The sequence below is a fragment of the Ambystoma mexicanum genome, chromosome 11, assembly GCF_040938575.1.
Source record: "Ambystoma mexicanum isolate Mex_15411 chromosome 11, UKY_AmexF1_1, whole genome shotgun sequence".
Lineage (NCBI taxonomy): Eukaryota > Metazoa > Chordata > Amphibia > Caudata > Ambystomatidae > Ambystoma > Ambystoma mexicanum.
The window spans coordinates 1102349254-1102376636 of record NC_090934.1 but is presented as its reverse complement, the minus strand read 5'-3'; the positions used below and the strand labels follow the sequence as shown (position 1 = coordinate 1102376636).

The following is a 27383-nucleotide window of genomic DNA, read 5'->3' as shown; positions in this document are numbered from 1 at the left end:
GGAGGCTATTTAAACCACACCCGGTGGATGAATCTTGCTTTGCGTTATTCTGTAACCTCTGCAGCAGAACGCTCATCGTGTCTTCTGCATCTGGTCCTGGGCCTAAGGAAAAAGGCTTACCATCCTGAATCCAGTCTTCAGCAACACCTATAAAGACAAGAAAGAACAGGTTAGCATTCCGGCATCTGAAAGGCAAAGGCTTACCATCCTGAATCCAGTCTTCAGCAACACCTATAAAGACAAGAAAGAACAGGTTAGCATTCCGGCATCTGAAAGGCAAAGGCCTTACCTACTCTTCGTGCGCTCCGGAGGTCTTCACACTGCATTCCGGCATCTGAAAGACAAAAGTTTACCAACTCTTCGCACGCTCCGGAGGCCTTCGGCGCTGCATCCCGCATCTGAAAGACAAAACAAGGTGCGTTTAAAGACATTGGGGAACTTTAATACTCACGTGCCATTACTCCTTTCCATATCTAATCCAGTGGGTATTCCGGCACCCTGCAGCCGCTCCGAACTCGTACCTGCAAAATAAAAAGACAGTTAGAGCGCATAGTGAAGCAGGCAACAAGCGCTTACTTACGTGCTTCCAGGCGCTTCTATTCATCACACGGGCTCCATCTTCAACTCACTTCAGCCCGTCATCCGCCATCGCCGGAACCCTGCAAAACAAGAGACATCATTACTAAAGACTTTAAAGACATTTGAATGACTCGAAACTTACCGTTCGTGCAGTAAACGACGGACAGCAGTCCTCTGAAGTCAAGAGGCCTGCGCTACCTATCCAGTGAAGAAACTGGTTACAGCACCCTGCCCCGAGGCAGATGGAGAGCTCGGCATTCACTTACCTAAGACATCTTACTCTACACGTCAGGCATACAGTGCACAGAGGTCCAGCCCAAAGAGCCAACCGGGTGCTACACATCACCTTTGAAGATACGGTAGTCGCCCAGTCAAGACCGGCGCCTCTGCGAGAATCAGGTGAGCGTTACACTTTTTGTCCTAGGGGACAGCTATGGAAGGGAGGTTCCTTTCGATATTACTCATCCTTTGGTAGATCGAGAGGACTGTAAGTCAAAGGGGCAACTGTAGGAGTGCCAGAGGTGGAAAACAGGGTACTCGAGGTGCCAAGGCCGCTCGGGCAGTTGCCTCTTTGCCCTCAGGCACTGCCGCAGCCGCTTCAGCTCAGTCATGAGGCCATGTCCCATGGTTCACCGGTTGGGGGAAGGCTGGCGCAGCATCTTGTAGAGTGGCGCGCCATTACTTCGGATGTGTGGGTTCTGGAGATCATAGCCACGTCGTCCTTTCCGGCAGAGGCCTCACGACAATCCACCAGGGAATCTCTCATTGAAGAGTCCGTATCTGCTCCTTGCGCAAGAAATACAATTCCTGCTGGAGAAAGGCGCCATAGAACTTGTGCCTGTAGTGGAGAGGAACAAGGGATGGTATTCCCCTTATTTTTTGATTTCAAAGAAAGACGGGGGGGATTGAGACCCATCATGGACTTGCACTGTTTGAACAAGCTCCTCAGGAAGGACAAGTTCAAGATGGTTACTCTTTCTCAAGTCCTCTAGGCCCTTCAACTTCAGGACTGGTTGGTGTCTCTCGACCTCAAGGACGCCTACTTTCATGTGCCGATCCATCCCAAGCACAAGAAGTACCTGAGGTTCGCGGTTGGCGACTCGCACTTTCAGTTTCGGATCGTGCCGTTCGGATTGACCTCTGCCCCGAGGGTCTTCACTAAGTTCATGGTGGTGGTGGCAGCGTATCTCAGGAAAGTGGGGATTCACGTCTACCCCTACCTGGACGATTGGTTGTTCAGGGCGCACTCTTCCGAGCAAGTCCTGGATCATCTGTCCGTCACCTGCCACTCCCTTCACAAGCTGGTCTTCTCCCTCAACTTAAAGAAGTCCCACTTCATGCCAACTCAGCGGCTCCAGTACATCGGAGCAGTGCTCGACACGTCCCTGGGGCAGTGTTTTCCTCCCCAGGTGAGGGCTCATCACATTCAGCAGATGGTGCACAAGTTTCAACATGCCCAGAGTCTCCCGGTGTTCGAGTTCTTGAGGTTGCTGGGCCTCATGGCATCCTGCATTCTTTTGATGCCAGAGGCCAGGTTGCAGATGAGATCTCTGCAATGGGCTCTCAAGATGCAGTGGTCAGTCCTCCGGCAGGATGTCGGACCCCATTCAGGTGCCGCCCTCGGTCACCCAGGACCTTCTGTGGTGGGCCTTCGAAGCCAATCTGATGAGCGGGGCTCCATTTTGGCTACCCTGGACGGAGGTGACGATCGTGACGGACGCATCCCTCACGGGATGGGGAGCTCATGCCAACGAGTTGACAGTCTGCGGTCGTTGGTCTCCGTTGAAGTCCAGACTCCATATCAATCTGTTGGAGCTGAGGGCCGTCAGGCTAGCCCTGAAGGCTTTTCTGCCGACTTTGCGAGGAAAGAATGTCCTAATTCTCACGGACAACACAGTGGCCATGTACTACCTCAACAAAAAGGGGGGGTGCAGGGTCACTTCCTCTGTCCAGGGAGGCGATGCAGCTCTGGTTCTGGGCCATCCAGCAGAAAATTGCGATCTCAGCAGTTCTTGTGGCCGGAGCCGAAAACGAGACGGCGGGCGCTTTGAGCAGGCAGAGCGCGATCTCTCACGAGTGGGAGCTGGCTCAGGAGATTCTCCTGGAGATCTTCGCCCTTTGGGGGACCCCACAAGTGGACCTCTTCGCCTCCAGTGTCAACCGGAAGTGCGAAAGGTTCTGCTTGCTGGAATTTCCTTGAAGAGGAGCCTTAGGGGACGCGTTTGTGGTGGAGTGGTCCTTCCCACTGCTGTACACGTTTCCTCCAGTCCCCGTCATCCTGCAAGTGCTGCAGAGGTTTGGTTCCCGGATGATCCTGATTGCTCTGGCGTGGGCCCAGAGGATTTGGTACCCGGACCTTCTCGACTTGTGCATCTGCCCTCCACGTCGTCTTCCCTACAGAGACGATCTGCTCTCACGGGAGGGGGAGTCAGGTTCTCCATCCAGAGGTCAGATCCCTCAACCTTCACGCTTGGCTTCTGAAAGGTTGAGGTATAAGGATTGGGACCTCTCTGAAGACGTGCTGGAGGTGTTGCTTTCGGCCATGTTAGGTCAGTTTTTCTGAAGTCCAATTAAGGGCCTCGCAAAACATTCTACTGAGGCAGTACAAGACTCCACTCTTAGTATAAGGCTGTACCACCTGAGTTCGGGGTAGCGTAGACAGAGCAGCCAGGCTTATCTTAGGAGGGAGAGAGGGCAGTAGATGTAGTACAAATTAAACTATCATACAAATGATCCAAAGAAACACTATGTATTGTAAAAATAAAGGATTTATTTAAATGCAGGTAGGCACAGATAAATCTAGGGGTTAAGTAAGTACTAACACATTATATGAAATCAGAATATAAAACACAACACTATACTTGAAAGTACACAGACCCAAGTATGTACCTTATTTAGACACCTAACAGTAGTTCTAGGGAAGTCAAAATCTTGTTATACACATTTAGTATAGGTCAAGCCTATTTGGGAGTAAAAGACCAATGGTTACTTTTAGATTACGTTTGGTAATACAAGGACAGTAGGCCCTTCCAGTTGTACAGTGACTCTTGGAACAAATCACATAAACAGTCAACTGGACAATATACTTTTGGTGAATAGTGAAACACTTATTCTAGGTGCAGTAAAAACCTATAACTACTTTTGTCATAACACACAGTTATACCAGATGAGTAAAACCTAAGGATGTAATATACAATTACAGATGCTTTGGAAATCAGGGAGCCCCAGATTGAGGTAAGCAATAACTCTGGTAACTTGTTTTGGATTGCACACAGCTAACACAAGGTAAGTAAAACCCACTTACTTTAAATTCACAATGAAATGGAAAGTAAAACCCAATGTCACACTTTACTGAATAATTATTCTAGGTAGGCAACAACCTAATGTAGACTTATTAAGGACAGGCTAGCAGCAAGTCAGGGGAAGCAAGACCCAGTTGGGGGACACTCATACAATTACCCTACAGGAATAATCTGGTGAAACCAACACATTACTTTTGTAAAGAGGCACAACCTAATCACAGGAGAGTAAAATACCTTTTCATCTACTTTCTTTTAGACTGGTAAAACAGTGGCTAAGGAAGAAAAGATGTTAACCATACTTTTAAGAATAGAGCATCACACATTCAAGATCAGTAAGAACTTTTGTAACTGTTCACTTTGAGAATTACAGTTACCCACCAAATCTTTACAAGTAAGTAAAACACTTGGTTTCTTTTCTAGGCAGAAGTCCTAATCCCTTCAAAGTCTTTCCCTTAGAGCATGAGTGTTCTCCGTGGCAGAAGGGGGGTCACTAGGACTAGTGACCAACAGGCAGTGTTAGAATAAGTTCTTTAGGAGCAAAAGTCATAGTTCCTTAGGAAAACTGGGCAAACAGGTGAGTACTTTACTTCTAGGGTTAGAAGAGGATCCAGGGGCTTCACAGAAGACACCCCAGCAGGATTCTAGCAGCGGGACTGGGTGTACTGGACGAGGGACCTCCCAGTTACAGAAAACACCCCAGGACTACACAGAAATCCCAACAGGCTTAAGGTAAGTATATACCCAAGCCAACACAGTACCTGAGCAATGAAGAAGAGATTGCAGCAGGAGAACTTCAGGGACTGCAGCCAAATACCCGGCCAGTGGATTTGTTGTCCTGGAGACTCAACACAAGACCTCAGAAGGGACTTTGCAGCATGTATGGATTTCTCTTGCGGCTGAATGCGGTTCTGCGGCTTTGGCGCCTTTTCAAGGAGCACAGAAGAAGACAGAAAATTGCGGTTGAATTCTCGTTACAAAGATCCAGCACTCTTGTGAGGGGACTTTTCAGACTCGATTTGTGTCTCTGGAGATACACCAGGATGCCCACAAAGTTTTAGCGAGATTCGGAAGACTGTGCACCGCACAGTGGCTGGAGGTCCCAGGGTATTGGGGTATTGCAAGAACGCAAGGTCGCAGCAGCCCGTGGGATGGTTCAAAATGCAGGTCGTCTTGAGTCTAGTGGGTCTCACAAGGCTCTGAGTTTGGGTCGTCGTTTTCAGAGACCCGAGGTCGATCGGAGGGAAGGGCTGCAGCAGGCTCCAGTTACACAGCAGGCTCTCCGGTCGCTGGAAATCATTCCCGCCGCTTTTCCTTAGTCATCCTCTTCGGTTTTCTGTTCCAGTGGGCGACATGACTTCAGCTTCCAGGTTTCCAGTATTTATCAGGAACTACAACACAACCTCTGCATTCTCTCCCAATCGGGACAGCCAGCCCCCCACTGGGATTTGGCCCAGTTGAAGGAAGGCATGAGACAAAGGAGGGGGAAGTTTTGGACTCCTCCCCCACTTCCTGTGCTTACAGACTGCCTGGAACCTGGGTGGGGTGTCCAGGGGACTCCCGCCAAAGACCAAACTCAAACAAAGGAATTTCCCGCCCTGGCTGTCAGGGGAAGGAACAAGAAACGACAAGAAACACTAAAATGGCAGAAAAAGAAGACAGGGGCCATTTTGGTAAAATGAGCACCCTTAGGTGCCTTTACTGCAGCTGTGATTACAGCCCGCGGTAAAGGTGCACCAAATTAGTAAAAGGTATCACTGCCACCAGCCATTAAAGGTAAGCTTGTCACTGTAACATAATTGTTCGTTTGAGGTGAAAGGGGATACATTGTATCTCCCAGGAACTCCACATAAGGTGGGGGGTGCTGGTTTCACAGAATAAAATGTAAAAGGGATCCAAAGATCCTTTCTACCCTTTGGAACTGTAGTTCACTCAAGGTTAGCACAAGAAAGTTAAACGGGGAGCCCCTAGGGCAACCCAGCAACAACAGGCACTTATTGCCAATAAGTTGTTAGACATGATGACTTTAAAAAGACACTATGGATAGTCTTAAAAATGACACCCATAAAAAAGAGTTAAAGATAGGTGAGTGTGGAAAAAGGTTCCCACTCACTGAGGTATTAATGAGAAATATCCCACTAGAAAAGCAAAAAGTTCTAAAGTTGAACCAGGAAAGGAAGATTTACCAGCTCTGTGGAAATCTTACCCAACAGGCCAGACGGCCGGCAACAAAGTCTGTGTACCGTTGCCATTGGAGAACGTTCTGCGACTGGTGCAGGGTTAAGAATGTGGATCCTTTTTCATGTGAAGTTCCTTTGGTTCTGTCCTTTTTGCTTTCGTTAGCCCACAAGGGCCTGCAAGTGGGTACCATTAAGGGTCACCTGACAGCGCTGTCCATGTTTAAGCGCTCGTCTGAGGAATGTTCTTATTTTAAGATCCCTTTGGTTTCTCAGTTTCTAAAAAGGGCTAACTAATGTGTTTCCACTGTCGCCTTTCCAGGTGCCCGGATGGGATTTGAATTCGGTTTTAAATTTCCTAATGGGAGCTCCGTTTGAGCCCTTACATTCTTGTCCGTTGCGACTGTTGTCCTTTAAAACTGTGTTTTTGGTTGCGGTTACTTCCGCTCACAGAGTGAGTGAGTTGCAGGCACTTTCCGCCAAGCCACCCTTTACTGTTTTCCATATGGACAGGGTTGTCCTGCAGGTACGGCCTTCTTTTCTTCCGAAGCTTGTGTCGGAATTCCGTTTGAGCCAGAAGGTGATTCTTCCAGCGTTTTATCCTCCACCACATCCTGGCAAGGAAGAGGAGAGGCTCCATAGGTTGGACCGTAGGAGAGCTTTGAGTTTCTATCTCTCACAGATGTCCCGGGTCAGAGTGGATGATCAGCTCTTAGTTGGTTATGCTGGAAGGCGCTTGGGTCAGGCTGTTGCCAAACAGACCTTGTCCAGATGGATAATTTTGATGCTCTCGGAGTGTTAACGTTTGGCGGGAAAGGACCCTCCAGTAGGCTTACGGGCTCACTCTACTAGCGGTGTGGCTGCCTCCACTGCTCTACAGAGGGGTGTTCCTATTCGCAATATTTGCGAAGCAGCCACATGGGCCTCTGTCCATACTTTTGTGAGACATCATTCCATGGGCAAGATTTGGCCTTTGGTAAGGCACTCCTCTTTTCAGTCATTTGATTGGGCATTCTAAAATTATATTCATACATTGGTAAATTCTTTCCCACCTCCATAAGTTTGTACTGCTTTGGGAGTCTGTCATAGATGTGGAATACGTCAGAGGACACAATCCCCTTGAAGAACAAGTTACTTACCTTATCTGGTAACGTTATTTCGGTGGGATGTTCCGACGTATTCCACATTGAACCCTCCCAGCCTGCTCCTCTACAGAATTTCTTATGCGATTGCATCTTACGTTTCCGCAAGGTTTTCTGCAGTCACTGGCAGGAGATTGGTGCCACACGTTCTGGGGAAAAAAAGTAAAACTGAGGCTAAGGGCGCCATGTGTCCTATATAGAACACCCGGTGACGCCAACTCTCGACGGAGGCCCTCGAGGGACAACGGATCGGCGTCATCACCGCAGGACGCCCTCTGCTGAAATTCTCCAAAGCAGCACAGCTGTGGTTCTTACCTGTCATAGATGTGGAATACGTTGGAGGAACATCCCATCGAAAGAACGTTACCAGATAAGTTAAGTAACTTGTTCCTCTCCTCCACCGATGCAGGCACCCTCGCCAGATCTATAATAAACCACTTACTTACAGCTAGGATCTTCCCTAGAGCAATCAAAATCTGATGTCAAACCAATAATAAAAAAGCCCTCTCTTGACCCCTTCCTCCTCCTCCTCCTCCTCCTCCTCCTCCTCCTCTTACCACCCCATCTCTAACAATCGCTTCATAGACAAACTACTAGATCGCACGGCATACTCTCAAATCAGTTGTTAGGTTTTTCTAAAGTCCAACTGCTATCTCTTGGTATTAGGGACCCATCTCTTATTATCGGCCTGTACTATGCAATTCGGTAGAGTGGCTGAGCAGCCAGACTTGTCTTAGGAGGAATATATGAGAGCTGTAGATCAGTACAATGAAATCAGTTCACACAGCATTCAAGTGAACACTCACTTAGTTATATTAAACTATGCATTTATATATATATACACGGCACACTAGCAAATCTAAAATATAGCAACTAACAAAAACATTTAATGTGAAATATGATCAATTAATATAAGAAATAATAATGCAGGTGAGCAACTTTTCTATGCTTTACATATCCAGCACGGATATACGTGATTATTTCAAAGACTAACATTTCGAAATTCAAAATGTTTGTATTGCTCCCTGGGATTGTATTATAAACATCAATATTCTGTTGTTCCCACTGACCCAAGGACACTAAAGGAACATTAGCTTGAACTCCAATGGTTTCTTCAGCTAGTAAGTGTAAGTGAGCACCTGTCATTGCAGTTTCTTCCTCAGGGATGAAGGCTAAGGAGACAGATTGGACCCCTGAAGGTTTACTCTTACATCTTGGATCCTCTTTTACATTGTCACCAGACCCACAAACCACACATTTACCAAAGGTTTTCTGGAAAGGTGGTTTCTGGTAACCTCCCTCTGGTTTGGTTCCAGGGGTTTCACTAGACCTGTGTGGTTTCCATTGGATTTTACCCTTATGGTGTTTAGGGCCCACTTTGGATGGTGGAGGATTAGAATTGTCTTTACCTTCTTTCTTGTGCTTTTCCCTTATTCCTTTTCATGAGTTACCCCAGAGTCCTTGGTAGTGACTTCCTGGCTACCCAAACATCAGCAGCTTGTGCTAATCTCTTGGGATTCATTTCTTTTGAGTCGGCAAGGCTCTCTCAACTCTCGGGAGCAGGCATCACAAACATTCTCAAGTAACAACACATTCCTCATTCCTTCAGAAGAGATCACCTTGTAACAGCATTCACACACCCAGGTAACCCAGGTTTTACCATGCTTCCTGTTGTGGTCTCTGAACCTTTTTAAGTATTGGGATGGATTCTTTACCAAGTATGGCTATAAGAGCCCGTTTCACTATCACATAATATTTTCTGTCTTCAGCTTTTAACTCCATGACAGCATCAGAGCCATTCATATCTTGCAAACCACAATTGAACTCAAATGTACCCAACCAATGCAACACATCAAGCTTTGGATCATACACACTTGCCACCTCTCTTGGAAGGTGAGACTTCTTGGGACCATCAGATTGAGAAGACCCTGAAAAGGAAGCGGAGTCCAGGGACATTTTCTTCATCCAGTACTCATCTTGCAATTTCCACTCCCTGCGCCTTATTTCTTTTTCCTTGTCCTCAGACAGAAGGGTCAGTTTCCTGTATTCCAGTTCAATTTTCATTTTCTCAAGAGATGGATAATCTGGGTATATATATTGTGACCCAGCAGAGTCATCGTAGGAGGTAACTGAGGTACAGGAGAAGGCTGTGCATGGGGTGTTGGCAGACCCTGAGTACCCTCCTCACTCTCTGATCTATCAGGCAAGTTTGACATAAGCCCTCAACTTTCATCCTGAGAATTCTCTTCCATATCAATGTTCGGAGTAGGGTTTACAGGCCTACTCCCAGGATTTTGGTGATTTAACAACCTCTGCATTAACTAAATGTTTTCCATTACAACTCGGTTCTCTTGACTTACACAATCCTTTGTGGTGTTCTTCTGTCAGTGATACAAGTGCCTGTTTATTAAAATTATCCATTTCAATTTGTTATGAGTTGCTTTACTTGTAGTGAAGCTACTCTTGTTGATGGTTTTCTTGGGCACAAGTATAACTAATAGTCACTTTAATCCACTGTACACTAATGCCACCACTGCCACCAGTGTTGGGTATGTTTTTCTAAAGTCCTACTGGTGTGGGACTTTATAAGACTTATCTTTTGGTATTAGGGACACAACTCTTAATGTAGCCCTGTACTACACAAGTCTGTAGAGTGGCTGAGCAGCAATGCTTATTTTAGAAGGGTGTTATGTGGGCTATAGAGCAGTACAATGAAATCGGGTCACACAGGTATCCAAGTAAACACTCACTTATTTATATTAACATATTTATTTATATATACACAAGGCCACTAGCATATCTAAAATGCAGCATCTAACAAGAACATCCAATGTGAAATGGAATCAATTAATATAAGAAACAATAATGCAGGTGAGTTACTTTTTCTATGCTTTACATATCCAGCACACAGAGTGACGTCAATAAAGGTCAATATCAGCACTTGTATCTATCATCTTTACAAAATTAAGCTGGGAGGGAAAGTTTCAGAGTTAGGCAGAGCACACTTTAGCTACTGTAATACCAAATATACTGTCACGCCCTAGGAGTATCTCACAACTCATTCCTGACCACGGAAGCCGAATGGTAATCAAGCCTCCCACCTTGGTTGGCACGGGGTCCTGATTCTGTATAGCAGGTAACCTCAAGGCAGCCAATAGGGGGAAGAGGGTTAGGGAGAAGTTGTGGATAGGTAAGGGGTGATTGGGAATCCGCATAGAGGGTTAGGGAACTTGCTGCTGGAATGGGTAGAGGGGGTTTTGAGGATAGAGGCATACAATATACACACCTTACAGGACTCTTAACTCCCCTATTGCTGTCTCTAAATTGGGAGTGTAAGGGTGCTGCTTCTTAACGTAATGCAGCAATCTTCTTTATTGGAGCACCACAGCCAGAAGACACACCCCTTCTTCAGTGTGGAAACCTGAACACCTGTGGTCACACCCCTTCTTATTTCAGAGTGTGAACCACTCCTGTAACTTCCTGCCCTCACAAGCACGAAGAAGCAACACACAGTAGCACATGTCATTTCCAAGTACCCATTTCAACTAAGCCACGGGCACCTGCAGCTCCATTAATATCTCAGCCTGCCTACAGTAGGAGCTGAGTTGCAATCTGGGCTCTATCGCCCACGCATAATCCACTGCCAACCTTGCTTAATGTTGCTCCACGTATTACAGTGCCCCATGCCCGTAGTCCATTGTATGATATTTAGCTCATTGTGCCTTCATCACCTGAACCTTGCATTTGCCTATTGTGCTGCCTTACCACTTGACTAATGCATTTAACCTACTGTGCCTTGCCACCTGAGACTTAGACTTGTGCCCTACCGTGTCCCAATATTTGAGTTCGCATCTAGCTTACTGGGTCCATACACCTGAGATCTGCATCTAGCCTATTGTGCCTTAATATTTGAGTCTAGCTTACTATGTCCCAATATTTGAGTTTTGCATCAAGCTTACTGCGTCCCAATATTTGATAATTGCATTTAGCCTACTGTGCTGTAACATTTGTGATTCACATCTAGCTTACTATGTCCCAACACCTGTGATGTGCAGCTAGCCTATTGTGCCTTACATTTCCATCTAGTGTATTTTGTCCCAATATTTGAGATTTGCTTTTAGCCTACTGTGCCTAACACTTGAGACTGGCATCTAGCCTATTGTGCCTTAACATTTGAATCCAGCTTATTGTGTCCCAATATTGGAGTTTTGCACCTAACCCACTGTGTCCCAATACTTGAGGTTTGCTCCTTAACTGCACCTCAATATATGTGACTTGCATCTAGCCTATTGTGTCCAACACTTGAGACTTGCATCTAGCCTATTATGCCTCAACATTTGAATCTAGCCTACTGTGTCCCAATATTGGAGTTTTGTATTTAACCTATTGTGTCCTAATACTTGAGATTTGCTTTTAGACTACTATGCCTTAATATTTGTGAGCTGCATCTAGCCTATTGTGCCCAACACCTGAGATTTGCTTCCCTTGACTACTTGATTACTGCATTGAGCACTTAGCCCATCCCCAGTATGTTCACCTATCTCACCATGGCTGCGACAATACTCCTTGCTACTAGGACCACAGACCATCTCAATGAGACCTGGCCAGTTAAGTTGGAAATAGTCCCGCATAGCCAACATATTATGACCGTTAATAACCCTAGCCCTACCACTCCTAAATATATACATGATATGGATTTAGGAGATTATGATACCATCCTTTGTACTACTACCAATGGAAATCTTAAACTTTGTGCTACACTATCCAAATTGTACGAACCACTTGCAAGATCTCGACCACCAATTAATAAGAGAACAAATTGTCATACTAGTATGAACACCAATATTACTAACCGGCCCACTCCTTCATCTGATCTCTGCAATACTGCGAATCAGACTAGGACATCTAACCCTATGCCGAGAATCCCCAATATTCTCACCACCCCCCCCCCCCCCCCCTCCAGATCTCAACTAAAATAGCTCACTCCCTTAAGGGAGCACTCGTAAATGCGAGATCCCTTGTGGCCCACGCCATAGACATAGCTGATCTAATTACAGGAGGTAATCTGGACTTACTCGCTATAACAGAATCCTGGCTGCACAATGCCGCAGGACCTGTGCTTCTGCTAGCAATACCAGACGGATACACCATCTCCAGACAATACAGAGATGGAACCCGAGGTGGAGGAATAGCCATTATATCTAGAGAACCTGTCAATGAGACTAGTCCCCCGCCTAACCTTGCAATCATGTGAAATTCTCACTGTAAAGCTCCCTCATAACAACTCCCAATCACTTACTATGCACCTAATCTACAGACCTCCAGGGCCCCTTGGGACATTTGAGGAATACTTGCATAGCATATTCGCCAATAACCTTAAACCCACCTCCCAACTACTGCTGTTAGGTGACTTTAACCTAGGATATAATGATCCAGCGTACAAGCACGCCTTAGAAATAGCCAATACCCTTAATGCACTAGGCCTGTCGCAAAAAGTCAACAAACCTACTCATATAAAGGACAGAACTTTAGATTGGATAGCCGACTACAATTGCACAGGTACCATCATCGCTATCACGCCTCAACTATGGACTGACCACTCTCTTGTCTCCTTCACACTATCAACGACCAGACCCCAACAATTGACTTCACACAAGGCTCCACCTTGTCTAACCAGAAATAAAAAGAACATTACCATAGACAAAGTTATTCCTGCTATCCTCCCTACTCTAAATGCACTGCCCGGTAACCTTGACCCGAGCACCCTGGTGCATGAATACAACAGTCATGCTTACTACATTGGATAAAATTACTCCACTTAAACTAAGAACAAGTAAAGCTAAAGCCCACCTTAACAAGTGGTTCACTCCATAACTAAAGGACCTACGTCTATTGAAGAGAAAGTGTGAAAAGGTTTGGAGATTATGCCCCTCCATTGAGAATAAGAAGAAACTAACAACCACCTCTGTGCACTATAAAAACGAAGTCTGCCTGGCAAAAAGGAACTCGTATAACGAACGCATTGCCAAATCCAACTCATGCATGAAGGAATTATTCTCCATACTAAAAGAACTTGAGTCCCCGATCCCTGTACCTGAAATATGTAACAAAACAAGATCTGGTGCTCAGATATTCAACAGGCACTAGCTAACAAAATAAATACTGTCCAAAATAAAATTAAAGAAAGACTCTCTGAACTTACCACATTCTGCTAATACCCTTCCACCTAGTGATATACTTATTAACCAGAACAATAGATTCCGCTTTACCAAAACATATGTTCTAGAGGTAGAAAAAACTATCTTATCCCTTAAGCCATTCAATTGTAAAGGGGATATTTTCCTTGCACAGATCATAAAAGATGCTGCTAGAGACCTCTCTGCATTCATTACTAAATTGATCAATGCTTCATTTTCTTTGGCACTATCCCAGCCAATTTAAAACAATCCTGGGTTCTCCCACTTCTAAAGAAGCACATTTTAGATCCACTTATTGCTACCAACTACCGCCCCATCACAACAGTACTCAAAATACTCAACAAAGTCGCCTATATGCAGATTCAAAAGTACCTTGAGCTGCATACACTTCTAGGGGTCAGACAGTCTGGCTTCCGCCCTTTACATGGAACGCAGACGGCCTTGATAGACTTGAAAACAGATTGATGAGCTGAGAGATAGCGGGAAGACAGCATTGCTCTTATTACTTGATCTCTCAGCTGCATTTGATTTGGTGGATCATAAGGTCCTCTGTAGGCACCTGGACTCAGCAGCCCACTTTTCCATAGAGGTTATCAAATGGATAGAATCCTTCCTGAGTGAGAGAACGATGAGGGTGTTCCCATCCCCCCCCCCCCCCCATCGGCGGAGGCGGACCCTACCCCGATCCTGTGCGGTGTGCCTCAGGGTTCTTGTGTCTCCCCTACTCTATACAACATATTCATTAAGCCGTTGTTCGATGATCTGGATCTTCTGGGTATCACGTACACTAACTATGCAGATCATACACAGTTTCTCCTCCTGCTTTCTGGTGATCATTGCAAGGACTTGGCGCTGGGGAATAGAATAGGCATGGATGGCCACCCACGGTCTATGCCTGAATGATGACGAGACAAATTCTAGGTACTTCTTCCAACATCAACAAATTAGGTCACAAATACTCATCCTTTACCATCGATGGAAACATTATTAAGGTTTCCAAAGAAGTAATAACCCTTGGCTTCTACCTAGACTCAACCATGTCCTTTGATAAACAACTGAAATCTCTGGCCTCTACCACAGCCTACACATGTAAGCTTATCAGAGCTGGTAAGCCATTTCTCTCAAACAACAGTTGCATTATCCTGGCTAGAGCATTAATCCTCTCTAGGTTAGACTACTGTAATGCTCTCTACAGTGGTGCTAACAAAACCACTGAGGACAAACCAGTCCCTATGGTGATGTAAGAGAAACCTGACCCCAAGGTGGGGTGGCAACAAGACCTCAAAGCGGGTGGAAGCAACTCTAGACCCCTATGGAGGGGTGAGAGCAACGTGACACCAAGGTGGGGTGAGAGACAGACCAGATCCCATGACAGGGTGACAGCAACCAAACGCCATGCAGCGGTCACAGGATTCCAACCTCAAGGTGGGGTGAGAGAATTCCGACCACAGTGCATGGTGAAAGAAGCCAGGAGCCAAGTTGGCCTGAGAGAACAAAACCCCAAGGTGGTTTGTGAGACCCCATACCCCAGGAAGGGGTAAAGACTAGGAGGTAGCTGATGGAGAAAACACCACAAGATTCCCTGGCCTGGAACCCAAGGAGAGTACCTGGTGTGGACTTAACAAACCAGGGGTTTCCCAATGTCGGAAGACAACCTGAAACTAAGACACTGTCTGACAAAGCCAAGGAGAAAGTCTAATCAAAGTCTGGCACGCACGCCAAGTAGGGGAAGCTTGAAGTGACATTTGGTCTTACCACGTGGAAAGCAGTTGTTTCGATAAAGAAACTTCAGGATGGGGTTGGAAAGCAGCCATCATTCTTTCCTTTTGTGTAGAGGGCCATATACTACCTTTGTTAAAGTTAGGTTCTTTTTGTTCACAGTGGTAGGGGCAGCAATCGGGTAAGAGTAGATTTTTCTGGACGGCAGACTTTGTTTACTTTGTAGGACAGCCTGACGGGCACACTTTTAGACTACTTTCTTTTAAAAGTATTATGGTATTTATAGGACATGGACCTAGCTTAGAGAAGCAACGGAGCGCTTTACTGAGGTATACAACAGAACAGATGCATATCTGAGCGCTTTTTAAAGTTAGCAACAGAATAGATATACAGCAGGGGGTAGGTTACACAGAGGCACAGAGGAGTGGTGCAGCTGTACTGGCTGGAGGGGCGGAGACGGGCAGGCAGCATCTAGCGAGTCAGGTGTTGCAGGGGCAACGTGATGGCCTAGGTGTTGAGGAGGAGAGACTCCTTGAAGAGGTGGGTCTTGAGTTCTTTTCTGAATTGTAGAAGGGTGGGGGCGAGTCTGATGCTGTTTTTGCATAGTAAGGCTGAAAAACTTGGAGACCGCATAGGATTTGGGTTTTCAACTAAACTTTTTAACTCAAAATGCCACCTTGTCCGTCTCCTTTTTCTGACTTGCCACATTAGCTTAGATATCTTTTTTATTTTCTAATCTCGTGTAAAAGCTCTCACTCTGAAAGTCCTGAAGTAATCCCATGGAAGGAATGATCTTTTGTGGGGCCTGAAGGCCTCTTCAGCTGGAGTCAGAATGAGCCACTCGTCATTTACTGATGAATGTAGCTACCTTTCAGAGGCAGATCTTCCATCACTACAGTTGTGTATCTGGTTAAGGCTCTGTGTGCCCTGTTCAGGCCAAAGGGTTGCACTTTGTATTGAAAATGCCCTCCCACTAGGGACCAGATGAACTTTCTGTTGGGAGTCAGGAGACGGAGGGTCCCTCGATGTTGGGATACTTATGGTCTCCCCCCAGAGGGGCCGAGTCATGCTGAAGCTGTGGAACATAAAACCTGTTCTGGTTTGGCATGGGCCCCCAATGTGTGCAAGGCCGATCCTTCACCTACTTCTTTCACCCCCTTGCCTTAGGGGGAGACCTTACCAACAGGAATTTCGACTATTTTCCCCCCAGAAGCCAATCTCCCTACCGAGGCTGCTACCATAACCAACAAATATGTATTTTCCAGTGCGTGGTTATGGTCTGGTTAAAGTTATTAACATATTTTCCTGCCTGATCTGGGGTTCTCCCTGCTGGCTTGAACCTAAATTTAAATTGAGCACATTCCCTATGCCAACTGCTTAGATTGTTTCCGTTAAGGAGGAAAAGTGCCCATGGACAGATGTCGCTACAATGAGTAACCTTTTCTTTTTCTAATGCTACCCACTGAAGTGGAAGATACTTTCTCGATAAATAATGTTTTCTAAATAAATACTGTATATAATGGCCAGACATTCTGTATTATGTTTACAGTATGTCATTAAAGGTTTCAACACACATGATAAACCTGCAAGACCCAAAGATGAATGGTGTGTAAATGTCACCAGCACTCCAACACACATTATTGCACAATAATACCCTTGTTGCCCGTTATACATTTTTTAAAATACATATATGAAAAAGAATGAGTCCTCCTTCGATCAGGGAAAATAATATGCAAAGACAGTAGTAACAAATGAGGATATTAAATGGCATTATTTGGTTGTCAAGCGCATGCGCATTACATGTGCCTTTTTAATAGTGCATGGTTTACTTTGGTGTGTGATAGCCTGTAAAAGATGTATATTTTTTGGAAACGCAAATTTTATTTTTAAGAAGTTAAAAAGTCTTGCATACTATTTGACAGTCTTTAGTAAATCAATTCTACATACACCTCATTCATGTTGGTGAGTAGTTGGGGATTAGTGAAAACATTGTTTTTGATTTCGTAATTGCTATTTAAAAATATTCAATTTCTTTAGGGCTGGTTGGTTTTCATCGCTGTTTTTGCAATGTGCAGCTACTGATTCCATGCACAGATTGTTAGCCATAGGAGGTGTGTGTTTGTATGCACCCTCAAACGTGTTTTTACGACTATTATTTTGTCTTCACCATAAGACGCTCTGATAACCCAAATGTCCTTTTAAATAAGGTCTACTTGTCACGTGCTGCTTTTCCGTCCCAATGTAACTTTTGTTTCTTTCCTTAGCTTCGCTTGGAAGCCCTTCATCAAATCCTGGTTTTACTTTCTGGGATGGAAGAAAAGGACAGCATGGCTGAACTAGTTAATTGTGAAGCACAAGGATTTCAGTCCTCTTCATTGCTTACATCTGTTAGGCTTCAGTTCCTTGCAGGATGCTTTGGCTTGGGAACTGTTGGCCATGCAGGAAGTAAAGGGGAATGTATGCGGTTGCATCACTATGAGGTAAATGAACTCCAAAGTGCATTTAAACATTGTTTTAAAAATAACTTTGCATCATAAGTATACCTTTTAAATTTGTGGAGTTGGAATTTGTCAATTGGTATGTTATTGTAAAATATGTTCATGCATAGGTCTGTTATCATTTGTTAAATTGATTTTATAGTCACCCTGTAGTCTTCTTTATGGGGTTTTGCAAAGGTAGCGGGCGCCCCTCTCTCGAAAGAACAGACTTGATAACCAGTTCAGTGGTTATTAACCACTTGAGAGTTCGCAGCCACTGCTTTTACTCACTGTGCCTTTCACAGATGGGAAATATCCATTTGCATATCAGTCTGTGTCCTGCCCAGGGGCAGTCCAGCACCGAAATGCAGTGGCTGCGAACTCTCAAGTGGTTAATAACCACTGAACAGGTTATCAAGTCTGTTCTTTCGAGAGAGGGGCGCCCGCTACCTTTGCAAAACTATTTTTCAAGGAACCTGGGATTGGTAACCCTAGGTCTCCTGGTGGCAATCAGACGTGGTCTCCCTCTCACTGTGCTTAGAGAGGCATCAGCTTCCTCACTGATGAGCCCCAACAAGGGTGAAACATGTGTATGGGGTTGCTGGTGGTACTCTCGTTCAGGTTGGAATTGCCATTGCATTTCGGTGCTGGACTGCCCCTGGGCAGGACAAAGACTGATATGCAAATATATTTCCCATCTGTGAAAGGCACAGTGAGTAAAAGCAGTGGCTGCGAACTCTCAAGTGGTTAATAACCACTGAACAGGTTATCAAGTATGTTCTTTCGAGAGAGGGGCGCCCGCAACCTTTGCAAAACTATTATTCAAGGAACCTGGGATTGGTAACCCTAGGTCTCCTGGGGGCAACCAGACGTGGTCTCCCTCTCACTGTGCTTAGAGAGGCATCAGCTTCACCTCACTGATGATCCCCAACAAAGGTGAAACATGTGTATGGGGTTGCTGGTGGTACTCTCGTTCAGGTTGGAATTGCCATTGCATTTCGGTGCTGGACTGCCCCTGGGCAGGACAAAGACTGATATGCAAATGGATATTTCCCATCTGTGAAAGGCACAGTGAGTAAAAGCAGTGGCTGCGAACTCTCAAGTGGTTAATAACCACTGAACAGGTTATCAAGTCTGTTCTTTCGAGAGAGGGGCGCCCGCTACCTTTGCAAAACTTCTTTATGGGGTTACTTGGCATTCTCTGACAAAGTAAGTACCCTGCATGGTTTTGGAGATATCCTTTGGGTTGGGCAAGGGGACCGGTTGCCTCATACTTCAGTGAATGATGGGCGCATAGGTCATATGGGGGAGAATCAATGCGCTAGTCACCCTTCACATGGCAGAAAATTCTCACATGAGAATTAGGTGGTCTATCTCAGAGACACTGGTTTAGCTGGGGAAGAGCTGAGGACGTGTACACCAGTCCCCCTCTTCCCCCCCCCCCCCAAGCTCAATACTTGTACACCTAGGACTTGCTAGTCTAAGGATTTCCAACCCTAGGGCAGGGTCTGAAAGTAGGAAGCAGAGTGAGACAGCCACAGGGAGGGTCGAGCCAACCCCAAAAGACTTATCTGGGCTTTAAGCCATCACCTATCATACAGTCCCTATAGCAACACTGTGACTGGGAAGTAAACGCAATGTTGCAGAGGCTGCATTGCATCAGCACTCTAGAGACCTGCCCAGGCCCAGAGAATGACAAACCCCAAGTTCCCCATTCCATGCTTGCACACCTGAGTCCCCTCACACAGAGAGCCTGCAAGGTGTGGCCATAACCCCATCAAAGGGAGGTCCTGTGCCAGAAGGAGGGAGTAGTGAGTCAATTTGGAGTTGGATGGTAAAAGGAGCAGGAGCTCATATTGAAGCTAAGCCTGAACAAGAAATCTGAAGACTGGAGCAGATGGCCAGTAGGCTGGGATAGCCTGGCTAGCAAACGCTGACAAGTGGACCAGGAGACGGAAGAAATGAGCAAGATAGATTTTCACCAATGATAGAGGGGGTGAGCATGGTGGCCAAAGAGAGAGACCATCAAGACGGCGGCACAGATAATTTTGAGAAAGTGAGAGGAAGTTATTATCAGGAGGTAAAGGAGGGATAACATCAGTGGTGAGGTTGGTGCTGGTTCTGAGACGGCAATAGGACATGGTTATCAGGAGGCAATAGACCCAGAAAATCGGGTCAAGTGGGTTTCAGGAGGTGGAAGGAGGAGACTATCAGTAGGTTGTTGGAAATTAATATTGGGTTTAAGAAGGCAGCGAGTGTTAGGGAGAATTCTCTGTAAGGCTAATTTCCCAAACCTAGTGAGTCCCCCAGCAGCTTTGCTGGATTTTTGGGGTTTATTTTTTCTCTCCTGCTAAGAGTGAGATTCTTTTTGCTCCCACTCTTAGACATGATTTGAGGTGTTCCTTTAACTTTCCATGTGTTTTATGGGCTATGGGGTCTTTTACTCCATAGGTTCTCATGTGTTTTTTTGATGTGGGTTACTCAGCACCCTGCGTGCCGTAACCCAGGGGTGTCGTAGCGACCCCCCAACATAGTCTCCATACCCTGGGACTGACTACTGTCTCCCAGGGCATGTAAAGTCACAATTGGCTTTGCTAGTCCCAAATTATGAACAGAAATCAGTACAAACCATCATATTGTGGACGTACTGGTCGGGGCAATTCGATTGCCCCGGGGTCTGTTGTTTGAGGGGGCACGTCTCCATCCCCCCTGATCGAGTTTTGGCTGATGGCAGTGGATACTACTTTTTATATTCGACTGCGAATATTTCTCTATGGGATTTTCCCATTGTTCGAGGCTACCAACTTTAATTATTTAATTCTTATAGCCTCGAACATACCGCCGGTTTATTTAATATTAATTCTCTGGTTGGTATTTTTTGCCAGAACTCTATTCTAAAATGGCGTTTGTGTTCTCTTCTGTGACTCCAACCCAAGTCGAGCCCTTTGTTCCACTTTTTGGCGGGCTTCTCCACAGAAGCCTCCAAAAGTGGTGCCACTCTGTCTGGGTACCACAGGGGGTGTGGGAGGGGGTTTAGGCACCCTGGACTGAGTTACCTTGGTTACCTTGGTAACTCAAGTAGCACTCTTGTGTGATTGGCCCAAGTGATGAGCCGGCCGGCTCACCACTTAGCATGTTTGATTGTCAGCTAGGCTGAGTGAATGGGGGTATGCTGCATAAAAGCAGGGCTTTGGGGACTGGAACTTCAGAAGTCGCCACAGGACCTAAGAATCCGAGGAGGGAGAAGCTGAGCCGGCCTGCAACGACGACACCACCGGTGAAGCCCTGCTGAACCGTCTCACCACTTTTCCCAACGACAGAGGAGATCTCCAGCCCGGAGATTCTTCTTCCTTCGACTGGTGGGGATAACCAGTCTACCTTCTTTTCGCCTTCCTGGAGCATCTCGTGGCCACCTTGCCTGTGCCAAGCACCCCGGCAACTGGGATACCACGTTTTCACCACTACCGCGAACCGAAAGGGTAGTACCTTTGTACCGGAGAACTCTGCGGCTGGTTTCTTCCCTGGCAGTGCAACGACTTTCATCTTTCCTCCACTACGAGATCTTCTCTTCTTCTGGACGACGCTGCGACTTGCACCCACTGCCAGGAACAACTGCCCCGCTGGAGGATCCTCTCCATTTAAGGTACCGTGTTCCGCCTGGCTTCCCTTGCAACCGATAGAACGGGGTGTATTAAATCCTCGTCTCTCGAACCTGGGTTAGCCTGGGACACCTTAGCTAACTTTTCTGAACTGAACTAAACCTTTTTCGAACTACCTCTACAAACTTCGAAGACTCTGTGTAACTGTCTGATCTTGGGCACCTTCCGCCTGGCTCCCTTGAAAGTGGGACTGGCACCTAAACTTCCTCGCTCATCAGTAGACTGTGCCTTCCTAACTTGCTGTGGTTCCTTAAAAAGTGTTTAGTGTGTATGCTTCCATAATTCTGCTTTTCCCTCCTTTTTTATTTAACTTGTTGGGGTGCCATCGTTAAGCGCTCACCTCTGTCTGGAAATAAGTGGTGTTAACTAAGACTTGTCCAACAAGTAATCAGGGATGTACATATAATAATAGTGATTGTGTTTTGAACTTATTTTACCAATTTAGTGCTAGTGTGTTTTATAAGTGTGTGTTAAATAAATAATTATATACTTTTACACCAAAGCTCTGGTCAGTGTTTGTTTGTGCTACTGTGTCTTTGTACCTATTGTGTATACTCTGCATACTGCCCAACTCTTCTTGAGGGAAGTCTGACTGCTCAGCCACAGCTACCAAGTGAATCTGTGTGGTACAGACTGCTACCACAAGTGGGTTTACTGCCAAACACCTGTAGTCTTAAATCTTTTGCAATGGTCCCTAAGGGAACTGTACAGGTTTCTGCCTAACAGCGAACATCAGGCACAGGAGGAGGTTACTTATCCAAAGTTTTAGGAATGGGAACTAGAGATGGCTGAGCGGAGATAGACTGTAGTCAGTTAGACATTGGACACTGGGAAGAGGATGGTGCCAAAGCAGCAAAGAACCAGGTGCCCAAAGGGGCAAAGACAGATGATCTGATGTGAGCTTAAAAGGAAACCTAAGAAGGAAGCAGAGATTGACCGATGCTGCATGGAAAAGCAAGAGCAGGAAATAGAAGATTACGAGGAAGAATTAATTGAGAGCTTTGATAAGGGAAGTAACAAGAACATAATGTGAGATGAGTTAGGACGAGTGTGTTCAAAAGGTAGGGGAGCCAGAGACACGGCCTTGTGCTCCAGTCTATCATGAGAAGCAACAAACTTTGTGCAAGGACTTTGGTCAATGATTATCTGCGGTGGGCAATCCCATATTAAGCCCATAGCGGCCTTTCTTCCAAATATCTCCCTACAGGTATTTATATCTGCGCCTTTGAGAAGGATCAGCTGGAAGGTATCCCAGAAGGCTTACCTGGATCTACAGGAAAACAAAACAAGGTCAGCACTATGAACAGGGGGCCCTTTTCCCATGATGAATCACCTAGCATCTATGATTACTTTTCAGAGACAAAGGCAGAAGAAAATCAGGCGCCCGCTAGGTTTTCTCAACAGTCTTTATTAGATGAGGTTATAAGATACTCTGGAAAAGCACTCGGGACATTTTGCCTTCAACCTGCTTATATGGGCTATTAGGAAAATGCAACATCCTCATGCAAATTGAGTATGCTTTTGATAGGTCCTCTTAGTCAAAGAAAAAAACTCACTTTGCCATGATTGGGTGTCTTATCTGGTGCACCCCAACCCCACATTAGTCATAATTGGCCTTAACAATTTCTTCTGAGGCATAAAACTAATACTTATTTCGAATGGATTGAGTCCTCCAACGTATTCCACATCTTTGATATGTAATGTCCACAGCTGTGCACTTCGGAAACTTTTTCAGCAGAGGGCGTCCTGCGTCGATGACGTCGGGTCGATGTCCCTCGAAAGCCTCGGGCGACATCACCAGATGTTATTAATAGAATGCACAGCGCCCGCAGCCTCAGTTCCGTTTTTTCCAAGAACGTGTTGCTTCGTGAAACTCGGCGCGCTTCGTGTGTTCATTGTTGAGATGGGTTTTTCCTTGACCTCTCCTACTCTGCGGTCTGGCTTCAAGACCTGCCGGTACTGCAGGTCGAAAATGTCGATCATCGACCCGCATCGCATTTGTTTGTGGTGCTTGTGCGAGTCACATGACACCGACGACTGTTCGAACTGCCAGTCACTGACTGCCAAGGCCTTGCGGGAGAGGAAGCTCCAGGTAGGTAGGGGTTCTAAACCCAGTAAGTCCGAAAATCCAAGTCCAAAGGGGTGTCCACCGACGACTCGAGGGGCGAGACTCCGCGTTGGGTGGTCGCCCAGGGTTCTCAGTCCCGGAGTGGTGCCCGCCATTCTTCTTCGGCGCGCCATTTGCACAAGCGCCATCACTGGTCGCCTTCCCCATCCTCCGAGGAGGAGGGAGCCGCGAGGAAAGTGGCATGCCTGACAAAATCCTTGACTCCGGAGGAAGGGGCTGCCTTTAAGGAGCAAATGTTGGTGATCTTTCAATCGCAGGGCACGGTCCGGTCGCGCATTCTAACGAAGCCGGCCAGGATCATTCTCGTACTATGGCTCACATGCCTTCGGGCTCAGGTCCACGACATGACTCGCATAGGGAACCTTCGAGGTCCCATTCGGACAAGGCTTCGGAGAGTCGAAAGAGACGTGCTTCTAGGTCTTGGTCCTCGTCCCTAGTGAGACCGCTGCAACCTACTTAGGGCTTGATGCTGGTGTCGTCTGTCTGACTCGGATGTCGATGCTTCGCCATCTCATCAGCCCATGGCGCCATCAGCCCCAGTGGCGACGCCGAAGCCTTCGGCGCTTACGACGTTGAGGTTGTCGAAGCTCTCGGCGCCTTTGGGGATTTTTGCCCAAAATTTGCCATTGGAGTACTCCGATGTGGTGGATCCTCCTAGGAAGGCTACGGCGAAGTCTGTGAGGCCAGTTTTGGACTCCAGGCCCTCTTCTATCACCAGGCCTCGGTTTCACCTCCCTCTGGATGACATATATGAAGAGGAAGAAAGGTCCGAGTTTGAGGACCCTGGTGAACTTGATGGGGCTCCACTTTTTCTGGAGACAGTCAGTTGGAGGAGTTGAGGCAGACCCTCCATGATGCCAGCGGGTTGGACACGTTTCCAGAAGTGGAATTTGCTAGGCCAGAGCCTGGGGCTCATGCAGAGTCTTCATACAGGAGGCTCATGGCTAGGGTCTCGGGAGTATCTGGGCTGGTCCAGTCCTCCTGAAGACTCTGTGCAGGATGATCTAATGGACATCTTAGATCAAATTCCGTCCTCTGAACCGGTTTTACCATTTCATCTCACCTTACAAAAAAGGGTGGCCACTGCTTGGCAGTCCCCAGAATCTCTTCTGGCTGTTAATAAATCTTTGACAAAGGAGTACCGCCCTTCCGTTAGTGACCCCAGCTATATATCTACTCACCCCACTCCCGAAAGTTTGGTGGTTCAGGCGGCTACGGCCACCTTGAGGCAGGCAGCGTACCCTACCATCCCTCCGGATAGGGACAAGCGCTTCGACGGTTGGCCCGGTGCCTTGGCAAGGTTCTCACACGCTGTGGAACTGTTTCTTTAGCGGCTGAGCATATTCCCGAGGGGGAAGAAAGGGATGGGTTCCTTGCTCTCGTGCAAGATGGCAAGGATGCCATGTGCGAATCCCGTCAGTCGGGTTTGGATACGGCCGACAGTGTTACCCGATCTGTGGCTGTGAGCAACATTATACGCAGATTTGTGTGGTTGCGGAAGTCGGGTTTTGCTTCGGATGTGCAGGCCCGTTTTATGAGCATGCCCTTTGATGGCACACATTTGTTTGGCAGCAAGACGAGAGCCTTGAGAGGTTGCAGACCTCGAAAGCTGCGGCTAAATATTTAAGCGCAGCTGTGTTGCCTCCTCTGCCTTATCGTCCTAGGGGACAGCAATGGAGGGGAGGTTCTTTTCGTTACTACTCCTCCTTTGATAGAACGAGAGGGGCCCTCCAGCCAAAGGGGACAGCGAATAAGTACTGTGGTGGTCGGAGAAATCGTGGTGCCAAAGCCGATCAAGCAGCTGCCTCTTTGCCTTCAGGCACTGCCGCAGCCGCTTCCAAACAGTCATGAGGCCATGTCCCATGGTTCGCCGGTTGGGGGCAGACTGTCTCAGCATCTCGAAGAATGGCGAGCCATTACTTCAGATGCGTCGGTTCTGGATACCATAGCCCAATGCTACTGCCTTCCCTTCTTTCAGCGGCCTCATGGTAATCCACCGGGGAAACTCTTTGAATCCTAACCCTGCTGGAGAAAGGTGCTATATAACTGCTGCCTGTAGCAGAGAGGAACAAGGGTTGGTTTACCCCTTATTTTTTGATCCCGAAGAAAGACGGGGGATTGAGACCCATCATGGACTTGCGTTAGTTGAGCAAACTTTTCAGGAAGGACAGGTTCAAGATGGTCACTTTCTTAAGTCCTCCAGGCCCTTCAACTTCAGGATTGGTTGGTGTCTCTGGACCTACAGGATGCTTATTTTCATGTGCCGATTCATCCCAAGCACAGAAAGTACCTGAGGTTTGCGGCTGGCGACTTGCACTTTCGGTTTCGGGTCCTGCCATTCGGATTGACCTCCACCCGAGGGTCTTCACCAAGCTAATGGTGGTGGTGGCAGCGTACCTCATGCGAGGGGGGATTCACGTCTACCCCTACTGGGACGACTGGCTGATCCGGGCGAGCTCCACCTTAGCAAGCATTGGATCACCTCGGTCTCACCTGCCGCACCCTCCACAGGCTGAGCTTCTCCCTGAATTTCCAGAAGTCGCATCCGATGCCTTCCCAACAGCTCCAGTACACCAGGGCTGTGTTAGACACGTCCTTGGGAAAGTGCTCGACTCCCAAGGTGAGGGCTCATCACATTGTGCAGATGGTGGACAAGTTCCAACATGCTCAGTCTCCCGGCTTTCTAATTCTTAATGTTGCTCGTCCTCATGGCATCCTGCATTTTTCTGGTACCAGAGGCCAGGCTGAGGAGGAGATCCCTGCGACGGGTTCTCAAGATGCAGTGGTCACAGTTCTCAGGCAAGATGTCGGATCTCATTCAGATTCCTCTCTGTCTCCCAGGATCTTCTGTGGTCGGCCAACGAAGAGAACCTAACGACGGGGGAACCGTTTTGGCAACCATGGCCGGAGGTGACTGTAGTGACGAATGCTTCCCTCACAGGATGAGGCGCTCATGCCAACGATTTGACAGCCAACGATCGTTGGTTTGTGTCGGAGGTCAAACCCCACATCAATCTGTTAGCGCGGAGGACCATCAGGCTAGCCCTGAAGGCTTTTCTGCTGTCTGTACAGAGGAAGAGTGTCCTGATCATGACAGACAACACAGTTGCCATGCATTACCTCAACAAAAAAAGGGGGGGGTAGGGTCACTCCCGTTGTGCAGAGAGGCAATGCAGCTCTGGTTCTGGGCCATCCAGCAGGGAATTTCAATCTCGGCAGTTCATCTGGCCGGAGCCGAAAATGTGGCAGGCGGACGCTCTGAGCAGGCAGAGCACGATCTCTCACGAGTGGGAGATGGCTCAGGAAGTCCTTCATGAGATCTTTGCCCTTTGGGGAACCCTGCAAGTGGATCTCTTCGCCACCAGTGTCAACCGGAAGTACGAGAGATTCTGTTCAAGGGAATTTCCTCCAAGAGGAGCCTTAGGAGACACGTTCGTGATGGATTGGTCATTCCCACTGCTGTATGCGTTTCCTCCAGTCCCCGTCATTCCTCAAGTGTTGCAGAGGTTACGGCGGTTTAGTTCCCACATCATACTCATTGCTCCGGATTGGACCAGGAGAGCGTTGTACCCGGCCCTTCTAGAAGAAATGTCCATCTGCCCCCCACCCAGTCTCCTTCCTACTGAGAGGATCTGATCTAGCATGCGAGGGGGGGTGGTGGGGGTGGTCAGGTTCTCCATCCAGAGGTCAAGACTCAACCTTCACGCTTGGTATCTGAAAGGTTGAAGTATAAGGATTGTGACCTCCCGGATGACGTGATGGAGGTGTTGCTTTCGTGCAGGGGGCCTGCAACAAAATCCCTCTGCCGTTGGCGTAAGTTCTGCGACTGGTGCAGAGGTCACAATGTTGATCCTTTTCAGTGCTCGATTCCTATGGTTTTGTCTTTCTTACTTTCTTTGTCCCAAAGGGGTCTTCAAGTGGGTACCATTAAGGGTTACCTGGCAGCACTGTATATCTTTAAGGACTCATCTGAAGAATGTTCTTACTTTAAGATTCTCAGTTTCTT

General features: G+C 47.0%; 1 protein-coding gene across 10 annotated transcripts in view; it reads left to right on the top strand.

Annotated features, from left to right (window-relative positions):
- HERC1 (HECT and RLD domain containing E3 ubiquitin protein ligase family member 1) overlaps nt 1–27383 on the top strand; it is a 3379312-nt gene that overhangs the window by 1063931 nt on the left and 2287998 nt on the right. For all 10 annotated transcript variants that reach the window (XM_069624399.1, XM_069624403.1, XM_069624396.1 and 7 more), the window contains exon 27: nt 17378–17593. In XM_069624399.1, coding sequence (XP_069480500.1) covers nt 17378–17593 — 216 coding nt within the window. The remainder of the gene's footprint in view (nt 1–17377; nt 17594–27383) is intronic.